The sequence below is a fragment of the Cervus elaphus genome, chromosome 10, assembly GCF_910594005.1.
Source record: "Cervus elaphus chromosome 10, mCerEla1.1, whole genome shotgun sequence".
In the NCBI taxonomy this organism is placed as follows: domain Eukaryota; kingdom Metazoa; phylum Chordata; class Mammalia; order Artiodactyla; family Cervidae; genus Cervus; species Cervus elaphus.
In genome coordinates, this window is record NC_057824.1 from 55,239,303 (window position 1) to 55,261,823 (window position 22,521).

Genomic DNA, 22,521 nt, shown 5'->3' on the forward strand with positions numbered 1-22,521 from the left:
CAGAGGGCATGCGGGGAGCAGCGGAGGGGCGGCTGGGAGGTGAGGGGCCCTTGGGCCTGAGAGGGGCTCTGACAGCTGGGTCTGCCCGCTGGTGGGGGCGATCCGAGAGCTGGAGAGAAGGGCCCGAGAGAGAAGGGAGCGGGGGCCAGGCGGGGAGGCCACGTCAGGCCCGGGTCCACTGCTTGCCTCTCTGGGGACTGGGCAGGAGGAGAGGCGAAGGTGTGGCCACAGACAGGCGCTGAGCGCCTGCTGTATGCAGCGCCTGCTGTATGCAGCGCCATCTTTAGTGATGGAGCTCGGGCTCCAGCGGGAGGGGAGGGTGGACCCCCAGCGGCTCAGCAGGGGGTGCCTGTGATGGGCGTGGGCAGTGCACCCCCGAGGCCGGCGCCTGCCCCCTGCCTTGGTGCCCCTTGGGCCACCCAGCTGTCCCCTCAAGAGCTCAGCCCTCCCCGCTGCAACCCGTGGCCTTACCGGGGCAGAGGCCCTGGAGCTGGGCCACGGGCTCTGGCGACCCCGAGTCCCTCTGCGGCGTCCCCCGCATACCTGCTCCCCCTGCCTCAGCCCCAGGACGTGTCTCACCTGCCCCGGAAGAGCCAGGGGCCTGAGTCACGCGGAGTGTCCCAGGAGAAGGCAAGGCAGGTGGGGCAGCTGGGGGGCAGGAAAGCGGGGTGCAGGGCAGAGTCTGCCTGACCATGGGCCTGGCCACCCCCGTGCAGGAGCCTGGAGAAGCGCGGGGCAGCCCCGATGTTTGCGAGGCCCGGGAGGGGTGCGGGGGGCTCAGGCCCGGCCCTGCTCCCACCCCTCTGCCTCAGGGCCCTGCACTTCGCCCACCCTGGCTGTGCCCTCGGCCAGAGCTGCTGGCCCACGGCTTCTGCTGGGGACACAGGTCTTGGCGGCTGAGTCCAGGCCGTCGGGAAGGGGGTCCCCGCGTCCTGGGTGCGCAGAGGAGCAGGGCAGCCCCTCGCCCTTGGGGCTGGGTGGGGCGTGCCCCCAGAGCAGAGCCTGGGCCGGGGGTGGGGTCCTCTGCTTGGGCCTGAGGGGCTGGTGCCGGGGCGCCCGACCGGCTCTCCCACCCTGTGCCCTCCACCCTGGGGCTCAGAGTGTGAGGCTCTTGCACGAACGCGCACACCCCAGCCCCGGCGCCGTCTCCTGGTGCTGGCGTGGGCACAAGGCCGCCCCCGGAAGCCCAAGGTCACCCCTCCCACAACTGCCTCCACCCCCTGCCTGGGCTCTTGGCCGCAGGGTGGGCATCGAGCCCCCCCAGGAGACTGTGCTGAGAGGCTGCTTCCAGGAGGAGGGAGGGGCTGGGCAAGTGACTTGCTGATTTGCTGAAGAGCAGACGCCCAGACGGACCGGAAGTGGTCATCAGTTATGCCCAGCGGGGCTGCAGGGTGCCGGCTCACCTGGACAGCCGCACACGTGCTCGTCTCCACTTCCTGCTCTGGTGGCTTCTGGGGGCTGGGGCAGTCCCTCTCCTGACCCCCGAGGCCTTGGTCTGCTGTTCAGAGTCACCCCCAGAATCCTCCCCGCAGGGTCTGAACCCTTGCTTCAATCACCTGACTGGGGCGCCTTCCGGGCCCCCAGGGATGCCCTGCACTCCGCAGGGAGAGTTTGAAGCTCTCTGCAGGGAGTGGGCACACAGGCACGCACCCGGCCCGCGGGCGGCTCCAGTGCCCGTGCTGCGGGCAGGCGGGGCGGCCGGTGCCTCTCCGCCCAGAGGTGGGGCACGTGGAGGGGGCACTCCTGCAGGCAGACCGTGTGCTCCACAGGCTGCAGTGTGGAGGCTTCTGGCTGAGACACCCCTGCCTCCAACTCACTCAAAAGCATCTCCCTGCCCCGGCGCCGCCGGGGGACCCCAGGCAGGAGGGGGGCAGGAAGGACGGGCTTCCTCACGGCCTGGGCACTGGGCGGGGGCCCCTGTGGACGCTGGCTGGTGTACCCTCCGGCACCCGCCCGCTCTGAATCAGGAAGGTGGTTCTGGGAGACCCGGGCCAGCCGCCCGCTGCTGCGTGACCCCAGGGACCCTCCCTGGGCCTTGGTGCAGCCGCAGCGGGAGGCAGGGCCGCAGCCCGGCAACGTGGCCAGCGAGGGTGAGCAGGCCGCGGGCCCCAGGACCCCAGCGGCTGGCACTGCGTCCCGAGCAGGTGTGGGGGTCCCGAGGAGGCTGGAACGCGCCTGCGGCTGCTCCTCCAGGCCCAGCTGCCCGACGCCCGTCCAGGAGGACGCGGGAGCCACCAGCCCTTCAGGCCTGACCTTCCTGCTTCTCTCTGCGTTGGGACAGGGCTGGGGTTGTTGACACACAAATGGCACTTTCTCGCGTGTGATCTGCAGAGGGTAAAGGGAGCCCTTTTGAGTGTGAAAAAGTGGCCACCATCACCCTGAAAGGCTCTGTGGCGGGTGTGATGGAGCCGCGGGGCCGTGAGCTCTCCTGGGCCGGGTCCCAGAGGGAGGCCAGGCGGGCGCTCGGGCGAGGGAGCCGTGGCCCTCACCCGCCCCCTCCCCATGCACGTGGGCTCCCCACGAGGGCCCCAGTGCGTGTTGTCCAGCTGCACGTGCCCGCGGGCCTGCTGGCCTCCCCTCCTGGTTTCCTCATTCCCTGCGGGGTCCACGCTTTGGCGTGGAGGGTGTGCTCCTGGACCCAGGGTGGGGGCACAGTGGCCGTGCAGGCTGGGCCCGGTGACGCTCGTGGAGAGCTCTGAGGCCCGCCATTGGGGGGGCGCGTCACTTCCTGCAGATGGTCCCACGAGCCGGTGGAGAGTGGTCTTGGGTGGGGCTCTTCTGTCCAGGAGCCCCGGCTCTGGAGGTCATCTGGGGGTCCCTGATGTGCAGTGTTCCCTCCCACTGCTCCCCGGGAGGCTCAGAGCCGGGGGTCGTGGCATTCTCCTCCCTCCCCAAGCCCACTGTGTCTGCGCCGGGGGCCCCCACATGCCCGGGGACCCAGGAACTCAGAAGCCTGGTTCTGTCCAGGTGCTCTTGCCGCCAGAGCACCTTCCCGGGTCGCAGTGGGGGCCGTGGGGTGGGGCCTGTCCCTGTTCCCCCCCCAGCAATTGCCGGGGCCCAGCGGGTGGTCACGGAAGCCTGGGGGGCACAGCTGAGTGGGGCCTGGAGGCACAGGGGCCATGCCTGGGGCGCCACCCTCCGGCTGGAGAAGTCCCCGGGGTTCCACCCGGAGAACTGACGTGATGTCTGTGGGCCCCGCGGGCAGAGGTGCAGCTGGGGGATGTGGGCAGCGGACAGGAAGCTGGGGGTGGACGGCGGGTGTGGGGAGGATGGGGCCCCCGCTCATGGCCTTCTGAGCTGGCTGAGGCCTCAGGTCTGGGCCGCCCCCGCACCAGCTCTGCTTGGGACCCGCCGACGTGTTGGGGGGAGGTCAGGGCCGGGCTCCCGGTGGCCCCAGAGAGCCAGACCCTGTCCCCAGGCCAGGCACTTTCCCCCCAACCCGTTGCCCCAGCTGCAGCAGGAGCCCCTTCCCGCAGCCACCCGCCCTGTCAGTGGCCAGAGGCCCTTATTAGGGGTCGGGGCTCAGCCATGCCCCCAGCCCCCCAGCCCCCAGTGGAGAGTCTGCAGAGGCCGGGTTGAGGGCCCTCGTGGAGACACGGCCGTCTTCCTCCCGCACCTGTCTGTTCCGTGTTCCGCCCAGGCTCCCGGCTTCCAGTCTCTCCCCTGAGGCCCTCAGGGGGAAGCTAGCATGATGGGGGGGTTTCTGGGATGACAGGGGGCTGGTCATTTGTGGAGGTGGCTGGGATGACGGAGGGTCCCTGGGACGACGGGGGGCTGCTCTTTTGTGGGGGCGGGCAGGACCCCTGCTCGGGGCCCTCAGACCCCGTTCTCCTCCCATCGCTCCAGTGAGGAAACAAAGCCCAGGAAGGAGGGTGGGCATGCAGGCCTGTGGGCCGTGGTCCCATGCCCCCGTCCCAGGGGAGACCCTGGGGGTCTGCCGGACCCCCTGACGTCTGGCCTTGTCTTGCAGATCCTGACTGGGCCTCGTACACCCTGGGGGTGTTCATCTGTCTGAGCTGCTCTGGGATTCACCGGAACATTCCCCACGTCAGCAAGGTGAAGTCCGTGCGCCTGGACAGCTGGGAGGATGTCCAAGTGGAGGTACGGCCGGGCCGGGTGCCGGGAGGGGGGGCCTGCCCGCTGCCACGGTGGCCTCAGACCCAGCCCGCGGCTCGGCCGGCACAGGCCCCTCGTGCCTGCTGCCCCGCCTCCTCCCCGGGGCGTCCTGGTGCCCAGGGAACCCGCACGGGCGTCTTGTTGTCAGGGTTTCATGGGTAACTTACGCAGAGTCGCAGAAGGTGACAGATGTCAAGGCCTTCACCTGCCGTCCACCCACCCAGAGTCCCGGGCCCACCCCGCCTCCATGCCAACTCAGAGTCCGCATGTACCCTAGCGAGGCTGCGCTGCGTATGTGGACACACACCACGTGGCTGGAAGCACCCTCACCCCAGGGCCGGGCAGCAGGGCGGGGCTGCCTCGACCCAAGCCAGCAGCTAGTGCGGCTTGTGAGCAGGGAGGGACAGGGAGGCCCAGAGAGGCCGGGCTGGGCTGGGGGTGAGGGGGCTCAGCCCCTTCTGCTGTCTGCTCGTCTGCTCCCATCGTGACCTCGAGGGGCCGGCGGGGCTGGACCTGCAGCATGCCTGACCCTCGCCTGGGGGCCCGGTGGGCGTGGGCGGGGATGCTGGACCCCGCCCTGAGTCCTCGGCCGGCGGGCATGAGCCAGGCCGGCTCCCGGGAGGCCCGGGGTGTGGTGAGCTGGGCGCAGGGACCCTTGTCTGTGCTTTGTTTTTGTCTTTTCCCGTGTTTCCCTGAAGTTTGTATTTTTCTATAGCACACGCTTGAAAGCAGCTCTATTGAAATGTGACTCACACGTTGTATAACTCGCTCTTTTAAGTGCACCTCAGCGGTGTTTGGCACACTCGCCGGGTCCTGCAGATGTCCCCGTCATCAGCTTTAGGACATTCCCCTCACTTCAGACGGAACCCGGCCCTCCGCGCCACCCCTGCACCAGGCCTGAGCCCCCGCACATGTGCTTCCCCCTTATGAGGCCGGGGACGCCCACCACACGGCTGGGCCCGGTCATGTCTACGTGCAGGGCTCCGGGGGCGCGGGGGCCCTGCTGAGGCTTGCTGTGCTTCCGGGGTCGGGGGGGGCGTCCTTCCCAGACGACCCCTGGGCCAGTGGACGGCCCCATGCACTCGTGGTCCCGCCGGGCAGCAAGGCGGCCTCCGTTCCTGGAGGGGAAGTTGGAAGGCTCTGACTGTAACTTTAAGGATTCTGCCCCGCTTCCCCTCGAGGCCACACCCACTGGCCTCTGCCTGGCCCCCTCGCTCCTGCGGGCCCTTCCCTCCCGTCTCCCCTTCTCTCCTGGCCCTCCCCTGCCTCGGGGACTGTGGCAGAACCGAGTGTGACCTCTAGGGCCCTGGGCCGGGCTGCTTGCTTTCTTTTGTGGGGGTTTCACAGAGGTGGGTTCACGGCCCTCAGAGACAATAGGTGGGGATGTTTCTCGGAGGTTGTCCTGACTTTGCTTGTGGCGGTTTTCACGGTGGAAACTTTCAGATTTTGAAGTGATCAAGTTTATCAGCCTTGCCTTTTGTGGTTTCAGGGTTTACGGCACACCGAGATAGGCCTGCCTTACCCTCGATTATTTTTACTCAGAGCGGCTTGACTTCTGTCGTTCACACACCGCACCCCTCAGCCTTCTAGAGTCTACAGTTTGGTGGTTTTCGTGAATTCTCAGGGCTGTGTGACCATCGCCATGATCTAATTTGAGAATGTTTTCATATCCTCAAATGAGCCCGCACCCACGGGGGCCCTCCCTGGCCCCCCGCCCCGGGCCCTGCCGAGAGAGGGCCCGCCTGTCCTGGACGCTGCGTGTCGGTGGCCTCACCCGTGTGGTCCCAGGCCTCCCCCTCCTCTGGCTGAGCCTCGGTTTCCAGACTCATCCCTGCTGTCGGGGTGTCCGCAGTTCACTTCTTGTCACGGCCGAGCTCACGTGGTCGCGTGGGTGGACCACAGCTTGTCCACGTTCACCAGCTGCACACCTGGGTCGTCTCGTTTTCCCAGGCCTTCGGAACAGCGGGCTTCAGAGCAGTTCTGTGCCCTCAGCTCTCTGGGAGGGCGCGGCGCTGCCTGACGTCTGAGGGCCGGCTGGCTTTGCCCACCACAGTGGCCTGGCCCACTGGCAACATGCGCGGACCGCAGCCCCTCCTCAGCCCCCCGCGGGGCGTGCGGGGCGTCTCCTGGTGGTGTCGGCCCCTCTCCCCGGTGCTGAGTGACGCTGAGCGCAGTTCCGTGTGCTTCCTGGCCATGTGTGTATCTTCTTTGGAGCAATGTTCATTCAGATCCTTTGCCCACTTTAAAAATGGGTTGTCTTTTTATTACTGAGTTAGGAGATTTTATTACTAAGAGCACTTTATATATTCTGGGCACAAATCCCTTATCAGATTCAGTATTTGCAAGTAATTCTTCTCATTCTGTGGGTTGTATTTTAACTTTCTTTTTGAAATGATATTTTTAAAATGAAAAAGTATGGTTTATATTTTTAAGGAGCTATCTATGTAATTTTTTGAATCATTGAGGGGTGATTCATATAAAATCCACTTTAAAGTGAACAAAGTGGTACATATATATGCTGGAATATTATTTGGCCATAAAATAGAGTAAAATAATGCCATTTACAGCTACATCGATGAACCTAGAGATTATCCTGCCAAGCAAAGTAAGTCAGACAAAGACAAAATACTGTATGACACCACTTACTTGCGGAATCTAAAACACGACACAGATGAATCTGTCTACAAAACTCACGGACGCAGGGAACAGGCTTGGGGTCGCCCAGGGGGGTGGAGTGGGGAAGGCGGGGGAGTCCCAGGGCAGCCCGTGCAGACTAGCACCCGTGGGATGGACGAACAGGGTCCTACCACGCAGCCCGGGGGCTCTGTTCAGCACCGGGAGAGCGAGGGGCATAGAGCCGGGGCCCCCCAACCTCACATCAGAAATCAATGCAGTGCTGTAAGTCAACTACACTCCGTAAAATAAATGCTTAGAAAGTGAATAACCCAGAGGCAGGGGCGCGGTGGGGGAGGAGAGTCTCTTCTGTGAAAGGCGCCGGGAGGACTGGATGGCCTGCGCAGTGTCACACCATGTACAAAAAGTGAATCAAAAGGAGTCAAAGACCTGAATGTTTAAGACCCAAAACCACACAACTTGTAGAAGAGAGCATAAGCTCTTCGATGTCGATCTTAGCAAAGTCGGGTTTGGGTCTGCCTCCTCTGGGCTACAAAAGCAAAAATAAACAAATGGGACTGCAGCAAACTAAAACGCTTTTGCACAAAAAGAAAACTATCAACAAAATGAAAAGCCCACTTACTGAATGGGAGAAATGTTTGCAGATGATACATGTGTTAAAAGGGTTATTGCACAAAAGGTACAAAGAACTCACACAACTCAGTATCAAAAAGAAAAAAACAAAAATCATCCAATTAAAAATGGGCAGAGGACCTGAACAGACACTTCTCTAAAGAAGACATATGGTTTGTCAACAGGTATATGAAAAGACACTCAGCGTCACTATTAGAGAAACATTAATCAGAACTGCACCGAGGGACGGCCTCACAGTGCGAAGAGTGGCCTTCATTAAGAAGTCTACAAATGATAGGGACTTGCCTGGGGGCCCAGTGGTTAAGACCCCTCGCTTCCAGGGCAGGAGGGGGCGTGGGTTCCATCCCTGGTGGGGGTGCTACTGAGATCCCATATGCCATGTGGCCACAAAAAAAAAAAATTCTACAAATAACAAATGTGGAGAAAAGAGAGCCTTCTGCACTGCTGGTGGGAATGTGAACTGGCGCAGCCACTGTGGAGAACAGTGTGGAGTTTCCTCAGAAAACAAGAGAGACCTACCATGTGACCCAGCCGGCCCGCCAGAATGGGGGCTCCCCTGGTGTCTCAGGCAGTAAAGAAGACACCCGCAGTGTTTGATTCCTGGGTCGGGAAGATCCCCTGGAGAATTCCATGGACAGAGGAGCCTGGTGGGTACAATCCCACGAGAACATTTTTAATCAGAAAGATACATGTACTCACGTGTTCCCTGCAGCGTGAGTTACAATCGCCAAGATGTGGAAGCATCTACAGGTGACTTGATAAGGAAGATGTGTACTTATACAATGGAATATCCCTGAGCCAGGAGAGTGGTATTTTACAATCTGCGACGACAGGGCTGGGCCTAGAGGGTCTCATGCTAAGAGAAACCTGTCAGACACAGAAAGACGAGTAGGTCCGATCTCACTCCCATATGGAATCTGAAAAAGACAGAAACAGACCTTAGGCACGGGGAACAAACAGGCAGTTGCTCGAGGGCAGGGGTGGGGGAGCAGGAGACGGAGGCATGATTCCAGTCCTAGCACAGATAAGTCACGGGCGGTAACGGCAGCCCAGGGTCCCCAGCGTCTCACGACCTGAGCGGGCGCCGACGCACCAGGTCTCACGCCTGAAACCAACACTGTACGTCGGCCTCCCAGCAGCGAAAAGCAGATAAAGCACGTTCACAATCCGGTTCAGCCGTTGCCTCCGGCTGCCAGGACATCTGTTGTCCCCACCTCAGGGGAGACCCCTTCCTGAGACCCCCAGGCGGCTCTCCTGCCTGGATTCGCCCGTCTGGGACGTTTCACACCAACGTGGTCCTCGGCTGTGTCTCAGGACCTGAGAAGTCTGCTTCTCAGTAACCTCATGTTTTTAAGGTTCATACATCTTTTCCCTTTCCTGATGGTGTCCTTAGAAGCACAGAAGTTTTAAGTTTTGGTGAAGTTCTGTTGATTTTTTTTCCCTCTGTTCCGTGTGGTTTTGGTGTCACCTCTGAGAAACCTGAGAGAGACCTAAGGGCTTCCCCGGTGGCTCAGCTGGTAAATGCAGGAGTCCCTGGTTCAGTCCCTGGGTCGGGAAGATCCCTGGAGAAGGGAGAGGCTACCCACTCCAGTGCTCTGGCCTGGAGGATTCCACAGACGGTGTGGTCCATGGGGCCGCACAGAGTTGGACACGACCGAGAGACTTGCACACTTCACACACAGTGACCGAGAAACCATTCCCAACCCCAGTCCTGAAGATTTCCTTCCATGTTTTCCTTGAATCATGTTTTAAATCACCTGTGATTTTCATCTATTTTTTTGCCGTGTGGTATACAGGGTCTTAGTTCCCCGACTGGGGATCGAACTGCCTTCTCCACTGGAAGCTGGACTGCCAGGGAATTCCCTTCGTCTACTATTTTGATTGCTTAGCTTTGGAAATTCAGCCTCTCATGAAGTTGGAGTTTTGTTTTGCTGAAAGGCATACCCCCTTTCTCCGACGGTTTCCAGTTTCTCATTGGTCATCAGCACCCATGGATCTGAGACGTTACCACTACTGTGTACCGGCCCGTCCTGCTGAACCTGCTGATACTGGGTGTGAGAGCCCGCTGGATCTGCTTCTGGACCTTTTAGGCTTTCTGGTTGGCACTGTTTGACTCAGTAGCTTTATAACAGGCTTTAATATCTGCGAGGAAGCGTCTTCCTTCTCACAATTTTCTTCTGCTTGTTAACTTTCAAATGAACTTTAGAATCATTCTAGCTCTTGAAAATTCTATTCCTGGTTTTCTTTTTTTCTTTTTTGAGAATTGCTAAACATAGATGAACAAAGGAGACTGCGTGCTTTCCGTCCCCCTCACCTGGAGCGTGGCCTGACTTTGTTCAGTGTCTTCTGCTCCTGGGGACGCGTGGAAGTTTCTCTGTAGAGACTGAAGGGCCCTCGTCCCGCTGGTCCTTAGCAATGATGGCCCGGCTGCTGTCCTTAGCCGGCTTCCTCTCCCGTCAGGCCTCTGACCAGATGGCTCTCTGCGTGGAGCAGCCTCTGCTTTGAGGATCCCACGTTGCTCCCAGCCTTCGCTGAAGGGTCTCATCGTTTGTGCTCTTCCCGGTCATCCATCGCACGCTCGGCCGGACGGGCTCAGAGCCCCGGGACCCACGCCACCCCCGGCCCTTGAGGTCCTGCGGGAAGCCCCCCCCGCCCCCGACACCAAGGGCCTCCCTCCGGCTCACCCAGCTTGCTCCACCTCAGGGCTGTCGCCCGTGCTATATCCGTGCCCAGACACCGCACACTGGCTGCTCCAGAGACCCCCGTTGCCCCCACCGCAGGGCAGCCCGTCCGCGCCCCGCGGGCTCGTTCTCTGCGCGCAGCCCCCTGCCTGCTCTCTGCAGCCCGGCCGCCCCACAGCCCGTGGGCCTCTTCTGGGCCGGTCTGGCCTCCGTGCACCAGGACCGGTGGGGTCAGATGTGGGCCGGGGGCCTCCCTCCCGAGGGGCCCTTTCTGGAGGGCCGGGGCCCCACCGCCTGTGGGGAAGGGCAGTGCTGCCCCCTCCCGTGGCCAGCCCCCGGGGCCCGGGTCAGCTGTGGGTCGGGGCCCTGATGCTGTGTCTCTTGCAGTTCATGGCCTCCCGTGGGAACGCCATCGCCAGAGCCACGTTCGAGTCCAAAGTGCCCCCATTCTACTACCGGCCCTCGGCCTCCGACTGCCAGTGAGTACAAAGGGGCCCTGTCTGCGTCGCTGGTCCGCAGCTGGCCGCGCTCCGGAGGCGGGAGGGTGGGCCAGCCCGTGTCCGGGAGCCCTGTCCTGGGGCTCCCCCGCTTGGTTTTGTTTCCTGGTGTGGCAGCGGTGGTGGGCAGCGTGGGGACAGCCGGCCTGGGCTCCAGGCGACGCAGGTCTCCGCGGGAACCCCAGCCTGGGTTCCGGGGTCCTCATGGCGCCCCCGGCCCTCTGGAGGGCTTGCTGGGCGGCTGCTCCAGCGTGTGGCCGGCCTGGCTCAGTGCCCAGGGCATGGACGTGGGGAGGGTTGGGGGCACAACCCCACACGACCCCAGTTGCCAGCCTCTCTGAGCCTCAGTGTCCCTGTCTGCCCACCCCGCGGGCACCCCTGGGTTCTGGAAGGTTCCAGAGGTCAGGGGAGGTGCCTGGGGTGAGGTGGGGAGGCCCGCATGTCGGGCTCAGCACCAGTGGGAGGTGCCCACCAGGGGTCTCAGGTCCTTCCTGGGGGCTGCCTGTCTCACGAGCCGCACCCCCGGCATGCCCACGGCAGTGCTCTGCCCCAGCACTTCTCACCACCCCCCCCATCGGCCTCCCCGTCTACCTCCCGCTGCCCTCAAGCCGCTCCTGGTGCTTAGAGAGGAGGGCCGTGTGATGAGGCTCCTCCTGGACCGTCCCTTCCTTGGAACGGATGGTGGGGCCGCGGCCCAGCCTCCTCCCAGGCCCCTGCATCCGGCCCCCACCCCCGGGCGGCACCTTCTCCTTTTTGCCCCGCGCTGTTGCCCCCTGACTCACTTGGTGAAGCCCACACCCCGGGGACCCTGCCTATGACACCTGGACCCGGGCTGCATGCCGGGCTCGTGTGTTTCTAGTTCTGCTCAAATGAGGGGTGGGAGACGAGGGGGCTGCCGGCCGCCACAGCGGGGCTGGAAGTGGTGACCCAGCTGTGAGCCTGGTAGGTGGGCCAGTTCAGACCCCACTAGACAGGTGGGGGCCAAGGCTGACCTCCCTCTGCACACGGCGTCCCGCCCTGCAAGCCCTCGTGGGCAGGCCCCTTGCCCGGCCCCACCCCTCCTGGCGCCCCACGCCCGGCCGCTTTGCCCGGCTGTGAATCCACAGGTCAGCAGCTATTCTGCGGCCTGATGGCATCGCGTCCGCGGGCTGCCCTGCGGTTGGCCCACCGCCTGAGACGGCGCCACGGACAGGCTCCCACAGGCCTGGTCCCTGCGAGGTGCCCCCTGGCAGGGCTCTGTGGTCAGGGCCTCTCGGGTGACCTGGCGGCCCCAGCGGGAGGGTGCTCTGAATCCCAGTGGGCCCCACTTTCTGGAAACCTCTGCTGGGGGAGGGCTCACAGGAGCCAAGCCCACTCCACTCCCCAGACTCAGGTGCTTGGGTCTGCTGGGAGGGGTGGGGTCCTGGGAGAGGCCCCTCACTGGGCTGGTATCAACAAGGAAACCTGACCAGGCAGCCATGAGACCAGGAGGGTGTGGGGCTGACAGCCGAGCTCACCGTGGAGACCATACAGTAGTGAGGGTGTGTGAATGCCCGTGTACACTGTGGCATGCCATGCAGAGGTGGAAGGGACGTGTGAATGCCCGTGTACACTGGAGTACCATGCAGGGGTGGAAGGGACATGCGAATGCCCGTGTACACTGGAGTACCATGCAGGGGTGGAAGGGACGTGTGAATGCCCATGTACACTGTGGAGTGCCGTGCAGAGGTGGAAGGGACGTGTGAATGCCCGTGTACACTGGAGTACCATGCAGGTGTGGGAGGGGCGTGTGAATGCCCGTGTACACTGGAGTGCCATGCAGGGGTGGAAGGGATGTGTGAATGCCCATGTACACTGTGGAGTGCCATGCAGAGGTGGAAGGGACGTGTGAATGCCCGTGTACACTGTGGAGTGCCATGCAGAGGTGGAAGGGACATGTGAATGCCCGTGTACACTGTGGAGTGCCATGCAGGGGTGGAAGGGACGTGTGAATGCCCGTGTACACTGTGGAGTGCCATGCAGAGGTGGAAGGGACGTGTGAATGCCCGTGTACACTGGAGTACCATGCAGGGGTGGGAGGGGCGTGTGAATGCCCATGTACACTGGAGTGCCATGCAGGGGTGGAAGGGACATGTGAATGCCCGTGTACACTGGAGTACCATGCAGGGGTGGAAGGGACGTGTGAATGCCCATGTACACTGTGGAGTGCTGTGCAGAGGTGGAAGGGACGTGTGAATGCCCGTGTACACTGGAGTACCATGCAGGGGTGGGAGGGGTGTGTGAATGCCCGTGTACACTGGAGTGCCATGCAGGGGTGGAAGGGATGTGTGAATGCCCATGTACACTGTGGAGTGCCATGCAGAGGTGGAAGCGACGTGTGAATGCCCGTGTACACTGTGGAGTGCCATGCAGAGGTGGAAGGGACGTGTGAATGCCCGTGTACACTGTGGAGTGCCATGCAGAGGTGGAAGGGGCGTGTGAATGCCCGTGTACACTGTGGAGTGCCATGCAGGGGTGGAAGGGACGTGTGAATGCCCGTGTACACTGTGGAGTGCCATGCAGGGGTGGAAGGGACGTGTGAATGCCCATGTACATTGTGGAGTGCCATGCAGGGGTGGAAGGGACATGTGAATGCCCGTGTACACTGGAGTACCATGCAGGGGTGGAAGGGACGTGTGAATGCCCGTGTACACTGTGGAATGCCATGCAGAGGTGGAAGGGACGTGTGAATGCCCGTGTACACTGTGGAGTGCCATGCAGAGGTGGAAGGGACGTGTGAATGCCCGTGTACACTGTGGAGTGCCATGCAGAGGTGGGAGGGACGTGTGAATGCCCGTGTACACTGTGGAGTGCCATGCAGGGGTGGAAGGGACGTGTGAATGCCCGTGTACACTGTGGAGTGCCATGCAGAGGTGGAAGGGACGTGTGAATGCCCGTGTACACTGTGGAGTGCCATGCAGGGGTGGAAGGGACGTGTGAATGCCCGTGTACACTGTGGAGTGCCATGCAGGGGTGGAAGGGACGTGTGAATGCCCGTGTACACTGGAGTACCATGCAGAGGTGGAAGGGACCTGTGAATGCCCGTGTACACTGGAGTACCATGCAGAGGTGGAAGGGATGTGTGAATGCCCGTGTACACCGGAGTACCATGCAGAGGTGGAAGGGACGTGTGAATGCCCGTGTACACTGTGGAGTGCCATGCAGGGGTGGAAGGGACGTGTGAATGCCCATGTACATTGTGGAGTGCCATGCAGGGGTGGAAGGGACATGTGAATGCCCGTGTACACTGGAGTACCATGCAGGGGTGGAAGGGACGTGTGAATGCCCGTGTACACTGTGGAATGCCATGCAGAGGTGGAAGGGACGTGTGAATGCCCGTGTACACTGTGGAGTGCCATGCAGAGGTGGAAGGGACGTGTGAATGCCCGTGTACACTGTGGAGTGCCATGCAGAGGTGGAAGGGACGTGTGAATGCCCGTGTACACTGTGGAGTGCCATGCAGAGGTGGAAGGGACGTGTGAATGCCCGTGTACACTGTGGAGTGCCATGCAGGGGTGGAAGGGACGTGTGAATGCCCGTGTACACTGTGGCATGCCATGCAGAGGTGGAAGGGATGTGTGAATGCCCGTGTACACTGGAGTACCATGCAGGGGTGGAAGGGACGTGTGAATGCCCGTGTACACTGTGGAGTGCCATGCAGAGGTGGAAGGGACGTGTGAATGCCCGTGTACACTGTGGAGTGCCATGTAGAGGTGGAAGGGACGTGTGAATGCCCGTGTACACTGGAGTACCATGCAGGGGTGGGAGGGACGTGTGAATGCCCATGTACACTGTGGAGTGCCGTGCAGAGGTGGAAGGGACGTGTGAATGCCTGTGTACACTGGAGTACCATGCAGGGGTGGGAGGGGTGTGTGAATGCCCGTGTACACTGGAGTACCATGCAGGGTTGGGAGGGGTGTGTGAATGCCCGTGTACACTGGAGTGCCATGCAGGGGTGGAAGGGACATGTGAATGCCCGTGTACACTGTGGAGTGCCATGCAGGGGTGGAAGGGACGTGTGAATGCCCGTGTACACTGTGGAGTGCCATGCAGAGGTGGAAGGGACGTGTGAATGCCCGTGTACACTGTGGAGTGCCATGCAGGGGTGGAAGGGACGTGTGAATGCCCGTGTACACTGTGGCATGCCATGCAGAGGTGGAAGGGATGTGTGAATGCCCGTGTACACTGGAGTACCATGCAGGGGTGGAAGGGACGTGTGAATGCCCGTGTACACTGTGGAGTACCATGCAGAGGTGGAAGGGACGTGTGAATGCCCGTGTACACTGTGGAGTGCCATGTAGAGGTGGAAGGGACGTGTGAATGCCCGTGTACACTGGAGTACCATGCAGGGGTGGGAGGGGTGTGTGAATGCCCATGTACACTGTGGAATGCCATGCAGAGGTGGAAGGGACGTGTGAATGCCCGTGTACACCGTGGAGTGCACCTCCAGCTATGCCCACTTAGTGCAGGGGCTGCAGCAGCCTCCCACAGGCAAAGGCTCTGGTGCCGTTGGGATGAAATGAGGTGGTGAGTCAGGAGGCCGGGGTCTGGCCCGAGTGGGGTCTCTGGACACAGGGCCCGCCCCCGCCCCCTGCCGTCTGGGCAAAGGGAGGATCAGCTCCTAGGGACACGTCAGTTTTAGCAGCAGGCCCGTGACTAGAGCGGCCAGGACCTGGCTCCCTTCCCGTGTTCCTGGTGCCTGACCTCGGGCTGAGGGAGGTCAGGCCAGCCCCCGTTTGGCCTCTGCTGGCAGCCGGCCCGTCCTGCTCCCTGCGTCAGTGGGGCGGGTGGGGCCCCCTGCTCCTGGCAGCCGTGATCTGGGGTGTCCCTCCCGGTGGGTGTGCCCGGCCCATCCACCCATCGGGAGCTCACCCGGGCAGCTCTGGCCAGGCTTCGCCCAGCACGTGCCCTCTCTCCTCAGACTCCTGCGGGAGCAGTGGATCCGGGCCAAGTACGAGCGGCAAGAGTTCACGCACCCCGAGCGGCAGGAGCCCTACTCTGCAGGTGAGGCTGCCTGCGCCTGGGCGTCCTGCCCGCCCCTCGCCCCCCAGAACCGGAGCGGGGCCCTGAGGAACCTGGCCAGCCGCTTCACTGAGCCCGTGTCCATCCACCGGCCCTCAACACCGGCTGGCTGACCTGGCCGCAAGGGTCCTACAGCTGCTCACAGCTCCGCCCTGGACCCTGGCCGAGGGTGGGGCTGCCCGGGGCCCTCTGGGCCCCTGGGGGCTGTGTCTTTGCCCCCACAGGGTGGGCGGGGCTGTCCGCAGGGGCCTGGACAGGCCTGGGCCCAGGTGGGCCTGCAGAGGGTGGGCCAGGCCCTGGGGGCTCAGTCAGCACAGGGCCTTCTGCTGCTGTGGTGATCAGACGCGGGCGGGACCGGCCCCTGTACCATCTGTCGGCCGAGGGGCTCTGCGTGCACCCCGCTCCTACCTGGCAGGTGGTCGCAGGACGGGGTTGTGGCCTTGGTTCAATTACCATCCACCCCTGAGATCCACGGGCCCGTGGGCGCAGGTGCCTGTTCAGCCCCAGCATTCCCACACTCATCCTGCCTGGGACCCGGCCCTGCTCTGGGGCCCCGGGATGCTCACCCCACAGCCTGCTCCTGTCTCCCAGGTACGAACACCTCAGGGGTCTGGAGCGTGTGGCGTGTGACCTCGGTTCAGAGCCAGAGGCAGGGTGTCGTCTGTTCCTGCATCAGGACCTCTGGCTGTGGGGTCCAACCCAGTGGGCGTCAAGCAGACAGGAGGGTTGGGCTCGCGGTGGCGCTGGCTCCAGGCCCAGCCTGACCCCAGGGCTCACTCAGCGGTCAGTGCCCTGAGGATGTGGCCCGTCTTTCCCGGTTCCACCTCAGGTGGCACCAGCCCCCCGGAGGAGGCTTCACTGCAGCAGCTCCAGACTTCCCGCCTGGCTGGAAACGCCGTTGGGTCCCACTTCCCCCGGGTGCCGGGAGGGGCCTTAGCTCTGGTCCCGACTGCTCGGGGGGGGGGCAGGGGGCCCAGTCCCAGGGCCCGGGGGTGCACGAGCCAGCCCCGCTCTGGACTCTCCCGGGGCAGCAGCACGTTGACCCTCCGTCAGGGGCGTCTGCAGGTGCCGCTGGGTGCAGGGCCTGGGGCCCCTTGTTTCAGACCCCCCACTCCTGGGGTCCCCCGATGTTGCTGCCATCCCTCTCCTGAAATGTCCCCCGGACCTCAGGGCGCTGGACATGGGCCTGGGCCGGGGAGCCTGCAGGGTGCGTGTGGTGGGGTGAGGTGCGGGTGGCCGGGTCGGCCTGCGGAGGCGCCTTCGTCACCTGTTCGGTGTCAGGCATGTGGGGCCGTCTGTGGCATGGGGGGCAGCAGAGGGCCAGCCCCGCTCGGGGTCACGTGAGGCGGGCAGGTTCACCTGGCCCCAGGGGCATTGCAGCTGGGGCAGTTGCCAAGGGCCCGCCAGGCACGGTGCAGGCCTCGCAGGGGACAGTGCTGGCCCCACTGGGCGTCAGCTCCTCTGCGGGAGGCTGCCCGCTTTCCTCTGAGCACTCAGCCCTGAGTAGGGAGACCCTGGCCTTGGCTGCATCTCTGCCCCCGGGCTCAGGGCAGCGACCCCTGGCCTGGCTTTCTTCTCATTTATTCAAAGCCACCACCCACCGAGGGTAAATGCCGCCTCCTCGAGCCCTGGGAATCCAAGCCTGTGGTCCCCCACCCCCCTCACCCAGTGGAGTCCCGGGTGCCCTGAGATTCTCAGGAAGTGTCCTGGGTATGCAGGACCCCATGACAGCCCTCCGCAAGCACCCTTGGGGCGAGGCCCCCTCAGGGTACTGTGGGGAGGTGCCCTGGGGACCCAGAGGTGCCCAGCGCTGCCCTGAGTGGCCTGTCTTGTGGTCATGGTGGGGCTGCCTCTTCCCCACCTGCCTCCCCAGGCCTCCCGGGGAGAGGGTGGTGGCCAGGGACACCCGGAGCACTGCTCCCTCTGCCCAGCTAGCTGGCCGGAGACCCTGAGACTGGAGCCCTGCCCGCGCTGTGCCCGGATGGAGGGGGCTAGGCCCCCAGCCCCCATCTCCTGCCCTCGGGCCCACCCGCACCTCCCTGTGCCCGCGTCCAGGGTGGTGGAGCAGCTGCCCTGGCTGGTCGGCCCCCTCAATGCACAGCCCCTGCGAGGAGCGCCAGGGTTCCTGGGGGCCTCTCACATGCATGGGGGGCCGACACACCCACAGCCGCGGGGAAGGAGGCCCGCGGCCCGCAGGGAGGGTGCGTGGGCTGAGCCGGGCAGCCTAAGCAGCAGCGTGGCATCGCGGGGTCTGCAGCGGGTGGACGCTGCACGTCCCAGGATCCAAGGACTCAACTGCGAGGGGCGGGGGCACCGTCCCGCCCAGAAGCCACCGTGGACGAGGTGCCCGTGAGGACAGAGGGGCAGGGGTGACCTCCCGGGTCGGGGTTGGCTCGCCTGGGGGTGCTGACGTGCCCCCGTCAGGCAGGGCCCCCCAGTGTGTGGCTGCGGCCGTGGGTGGGACCGCAGGCGCCAGCCCGGCTCAATGGCTCTGCTGCGGCAGCAGCGAGACAGCAGGTGCTGCCCACGCTGCCCTCGGCCAAGGTCAGGGTGCGGGAGGCGCTTGCCCCGAGATAATGCGGCAGAGATACGTGGCGCCCGGGCCAGGCCGCACCTCCCGCCGCCCACAGGCCCCTCGGCCGGCTGACCCCAGGAACCGGCCGCTCCTGGCGCCGTCCCCAGACTGTCCCCGCCTGTACCGAGCCTCAAAGGCCGCCTTTCACAGGCAACAGGGCTCCTGTTGTCCCGAGGACCGCCCGTCACCCACACCCAGCGCTTCATGCTGTGGCCCGACTGGCCCAGCCTCACAGGTCCATCCCTCAGAGACTGGGGGGGCCGGGGCCACGTGTGGGGTCCATCCGCTCAGAGACCATGGAGCCCATGGCCGTGCGTGGGGTCTATCCCCTCAGAGGCAGAGGGGCCCGGGGCCGCGTGTGGGGTGCACCATCGCTGGGGCAGCATGCAGTGATGTGGTGTGGGGGGCACACGGGCTGAGGCGGCCCTGGGTGGGGCGAAAACATGCAAGGCTGGTGAGTCTGTAGCACCCTGACACAGCCCGTGTTTGTTCACACAGGGCTCACACGCGTGGCCATACACAGCTGCATGCACATTCATGTGCATCCACTTGTTCACACGTGTTCCCGCAGTGCATGTAGCCACAGATCACACACGTTCATGTGTGTGTGCTCAGTCTGGGCTCAGATGGCCCAGTTGCATGCAGTTCTCAGGTTCACACGTGTGTCCACACCCAGAAGCAGACACCCTACATGTGGTTCCCAAAGCCTGGAACGTTCCCAGAATATCCCAGGAGGGGGGCCCGCCTCCCACCTTTCCCTTTCCCCGTTCTGGCTGAAGCAGCCTGGAACCCAGGTGGTAGAGGCCTGGGCTCCCACGCTGACCTTTGGGGCACAGAACCTAGAAGCCAGGTCCTGGCCCTCCTGGGGAGGCGGTGAGGCGGCTGTCCTGAGTGCCTCCTGCCTGGGGCCCCCCTGCACCTCAGACCCCCAGACAGAAGTCACCGTGTGGGGACCCATCTCCCCCACAGTGCGGCTCTGTGCGCGGAAGCCTGGCCTGGGCCCCAGCAGGCCTGTCTCCTCGGAGAAAGGCCGTGCGGTCCCTGCTGCAGTTTGTAAAGGTTAACATGTGATTTACACCCTGAGGGAGAGGTCTGCCAGCTGGGAACACGACCCCACCCGGTCTCCGCCCGCGCGCGCCCCTCTGCTCACAGACGGCCGCTCCCGGCGCCCCGCATCCACGCGCCCTGCTGCTCACAGATGGCCGCTCCCGGCGCCCCGCGTCCGACCGGCAGTCGACCCTGGTGGGCAGCGCCCAGGGTCGGGGTCCAGCTGGTCCCCAGCTGAGGGACGTCTGTCGTGTCGTGTGAGACGCGGACGAGTGAAGCTGCTGAAGACACGTGAGCGTGTTTTCGTCGCGGTTGTGTTTTCACGTCTCTCGGGGTCGCGTGGGATGTGCGTGTTGAGCTTGATGAGAAGCTGCCCGCTGCTTGCCCCTTCGGGGACGGTCAGCCGGGGAGCCGGCTCCCTTGTGTCGTCCCCGGGGTGGGCAGCACTGGAATCCGGAGCCCTTGCTGGCGTCCCGGCCGCTCCATGCAGGGCTTCCGGAGCAGAGGTGGCTGAGTGGGGGGCAGCCCGGCTCCTCCCGCAGCCCCGCGTGGGGCACGCAGCTGGCGCTCAGCAGTGCTGAGTGAACCCTGTGACCTCTGACCCAGCACTGGCCAGCCCTTCGGGAGCAGACGGCCACGCTGCACAGACGGGCCCCCAGGGTGGGCGCTGCTCGGGGTCCCCGGGCTGGGCCTGCTGGCGGGCGGCTGGCCTGGGACCCGGCTTGGGGCCCAGGCCTTGCTGGGTGGCGGTGCCCGCGGCAGGGCCTGGGCTGCCGCGTCCTTCCTCACGGCGCAGGGCCGCGGAGAGAGGGTGTCTCGGCCGCGGGCTTCACGCTGTGGCCGAAGAGCCGCCCATCCCCCGGGGGGCGTCGGAGGCTGGCGGGTGCCCACCCGGAAACACCGCTGCCACGTCACACACCCGAAACCGAGCCTCTTGGCCGCTCGCCGTCGGGCCTGGGAGCCTGCCCCGTTGCACTGGCCGAGGCGGGTCAGCGGGGTCAGGGTGACCGGCTGGAGCTCCATCTGGGCCACAGCGGGGATGCCCCAGCCCAGGCCGGCCCGGGGCGCTGCTGCCCCCTGGCGGCCCCAACCTGCAACTGCACGCTCGCTGGCCGGCGGCCTTGGACAGGACCCCTGGCCGCCTCAGCCGCGTCCTCGGCTGGGGGGTGACCACAGGACTGTCCGGAGGCCCATCTGGGGGCCATGAGACAGCGGAGCACATGCTTGGCTGGCTGTGTCCCGTGCGGGCAGGGTGCCGGCGGGGACCGTCCTCGCAGAAGGGCTGCGTCTCGGGCACTGCTCTGTAGCTGACTCCGGGTTGGGGAGGCCGGCAAGGAGTCTTCTGGCCTTGCCCTGGGCGGAGCCTCCGCTCGTTTAGTCAGTCCGCACACGTGCCAGGGCGGCCCGGCTTCAGCTGGGGGCGTGGACACAGCGCCACACTGCGGGTACAGGGCGGGGGTGCTCTCCGCGTCGTGGGGGTGGTCGGAGGCCCCACCTGGCCTGTCGCACTGCAGACAGGGGCCCGTGGCCCCGATGCCAGGCCGCCACCCTTTTATAGCCGCGTGTCTGGAGTGCAGAGGAATGCCCCGTGGCCGTGGTGTCCGGCGGCTGGCGGGCAGGGAGCCGGAGGCTGGGGGTCAGCACCTCGTGGTGGCATCCCGACTGGGACAGCTGCAGCCTGCGGTCCCCGCCAGCAGGGGGCAGCGCCGGGCAAGGCCGGCCCAGAGGGCCAGCTGGGGGCCCCGACCCGTGACGCCCCCGTGACACTCACACGGGGCCCTGACCCGACCTGTGACACTCACACGGGGCCCCGACCCGTGACACTCACACGGGGCCCTGACCCGACCTGTGACACTCACACGGGGCCCCGACCTGTGACACTCACACGGGGCCCCGACCCGTGACGCCCCCGTGACACTCACACGGGGCCCCGACCCGTGACGCCCCCGTGACACTCACACTGGGCCCCGACCTGTGACACTCACACGGGGCCCTGACCCGACCTGTGACACTCACACGGGGCCCCGACCCGTGACGCCCCCGTGACACTCACACTGGGCCCCGACCTGTGACACTCACACGGGGCCCTGACCCGACCTGTGACACTCACACGGGGCCCCGACCTGTGACACTCACACAGGGCCCTGACCCGACCCGTGACACTCACACGGGGCCCCGACCTGTGACACTCACACGGGGCCCCGACCCGACCCGTGACACTGACACGGGGCCCTGACCCGACCCGTGACACTCACACGGGGCCCCGACCTGTGACACTCACACGGGGCCCAGAACAGGCAAAGGGGAAAGAAAGGGCAAGAGGGGTCGGGGTGGATGCATCCCCTGAGGGTCTGCCTCCCCCGCCCGCCGCTGCGGGCCCAACCGCAGGCTGCCTTCAAGCGACGTGACAGACCCCAGGCCCGGAGGTCAGGGCCGGCTCCCCGGGGGCTCCCCTGTTCTCGGCCGAGGCTGCATCTGGCGCCTCTCACCCCGCCCCGTCTCTCTGGGCCCGTGGTGCTCTGCGTCTGGGTGTTTGGCTGCCACCAGCCCCAGGCCTGCAGAGCCCGTGGGCGCCACGTGCCTCCCGCCCACCCAGGAAAAGGAAGAGGGCGACCCACGGTCCGGAGACGCTCGGGAGCCCCCCACCCCCGGGGGGCGGGCCCCTGGACAGGAGCACGACCACCAGTCCCGCGTCAGGGCGGCCGTCCAACCATGCCCTCCCCCCAGGGTACCGAGAAGGCTTCCTCTGGAAGCGCGGCCGGGACAACGGGCAGTTCTTAAGCCGGAAGTTCGTGCTGACGGAGCGCGAGGGGGCCCTGAAGTACTTCAACAGGAGTGACGTGAGTGGGGTTCGGGGGCCGGTGCCACACCCCCAGCTGCCCCGCGCTCTCCCGGGAGACACACTGCCCCTCCCGCCCCTGTCGTGGGGACCCTCCGCCCGCTGCTGGTCACAGCCATTCCCTCTGGTGTGGGTGGCGCTGGAGGCACTCCTAGGCCCCCGAGGGACGGGACTGGCACCCTGCAGGCAGGTCAGGGGGACCCTGGGCAGCGTGTGGAGGGGCTGGCTGGCCCTGCCCGAGGGCACCGGGGCATCTGCAGCCCCAGGGCAAGGAGAGGGGAGAGGTCAGGCTGGCAGGGTGGGGAGCAGGAAGGGGGCACCCGGCCTAGGGTGGGGTGGACCAGATGGCCCACCCTCACACCTCCTGACTAGGCGTGGTTCCCTTAGATGAGGAAGCGCAGACCCAGAAAGGGTAAGTAAGTAACTTGCTCAGAGCCACACAGCACCCAAGTGTGGGGC

The 22,521-nt window shown here is 64.6% G+C and overlaps 1 protein-coding gene and 1 long non-coding RNA gene across 3 annotated transcripts in view; one reads left to right on the forward strand and one right to left on the reverse strand.

The window, feature by feature from the left end:
* Positions 1-22,521, forward strand: part of ADAP1 (ArfGAP with dual PH domains 1) — a 38,886-nt gene that overhangs the window by 11,426 nt on the left and 4,939 nt on the right. For both annotated transcript variants that reach the window (XM_043915506.1, XM_043915505.1), the window contains exons 2-5: positions 3,971-4,101; positions 10,452-10,543; positions 15,501-15,583; positions 21,951-22,063. In XM_043915506.1, coding sequence (XP_043771441.1) covers positions 3,971-4,101; positions 10,452-10,543; positions 15,501-15,583; positions 21,951-22,063 — 419 coding nt within the window. The remainder of the gene's footprint in view (positions 1-3,970; positions 4,102-10,451; positions 10,544-15,500; positions 15,584-21,950; positions 22,064-22,521) is intronic.
* On the reverse strand, positions 20,275-21,954 carry LOC122701987. Its single transcript, XR_006343166.1, has 3 exons — positions 21,159-21,954; positions 21,065-21,095; positions 20,275-21,002 (listed from the first exon to the last, which is right to left on the reverse strand). It is a non-coding gene; the product is annotated as an uncharacterized LOC122701987 (long non-coding RNA).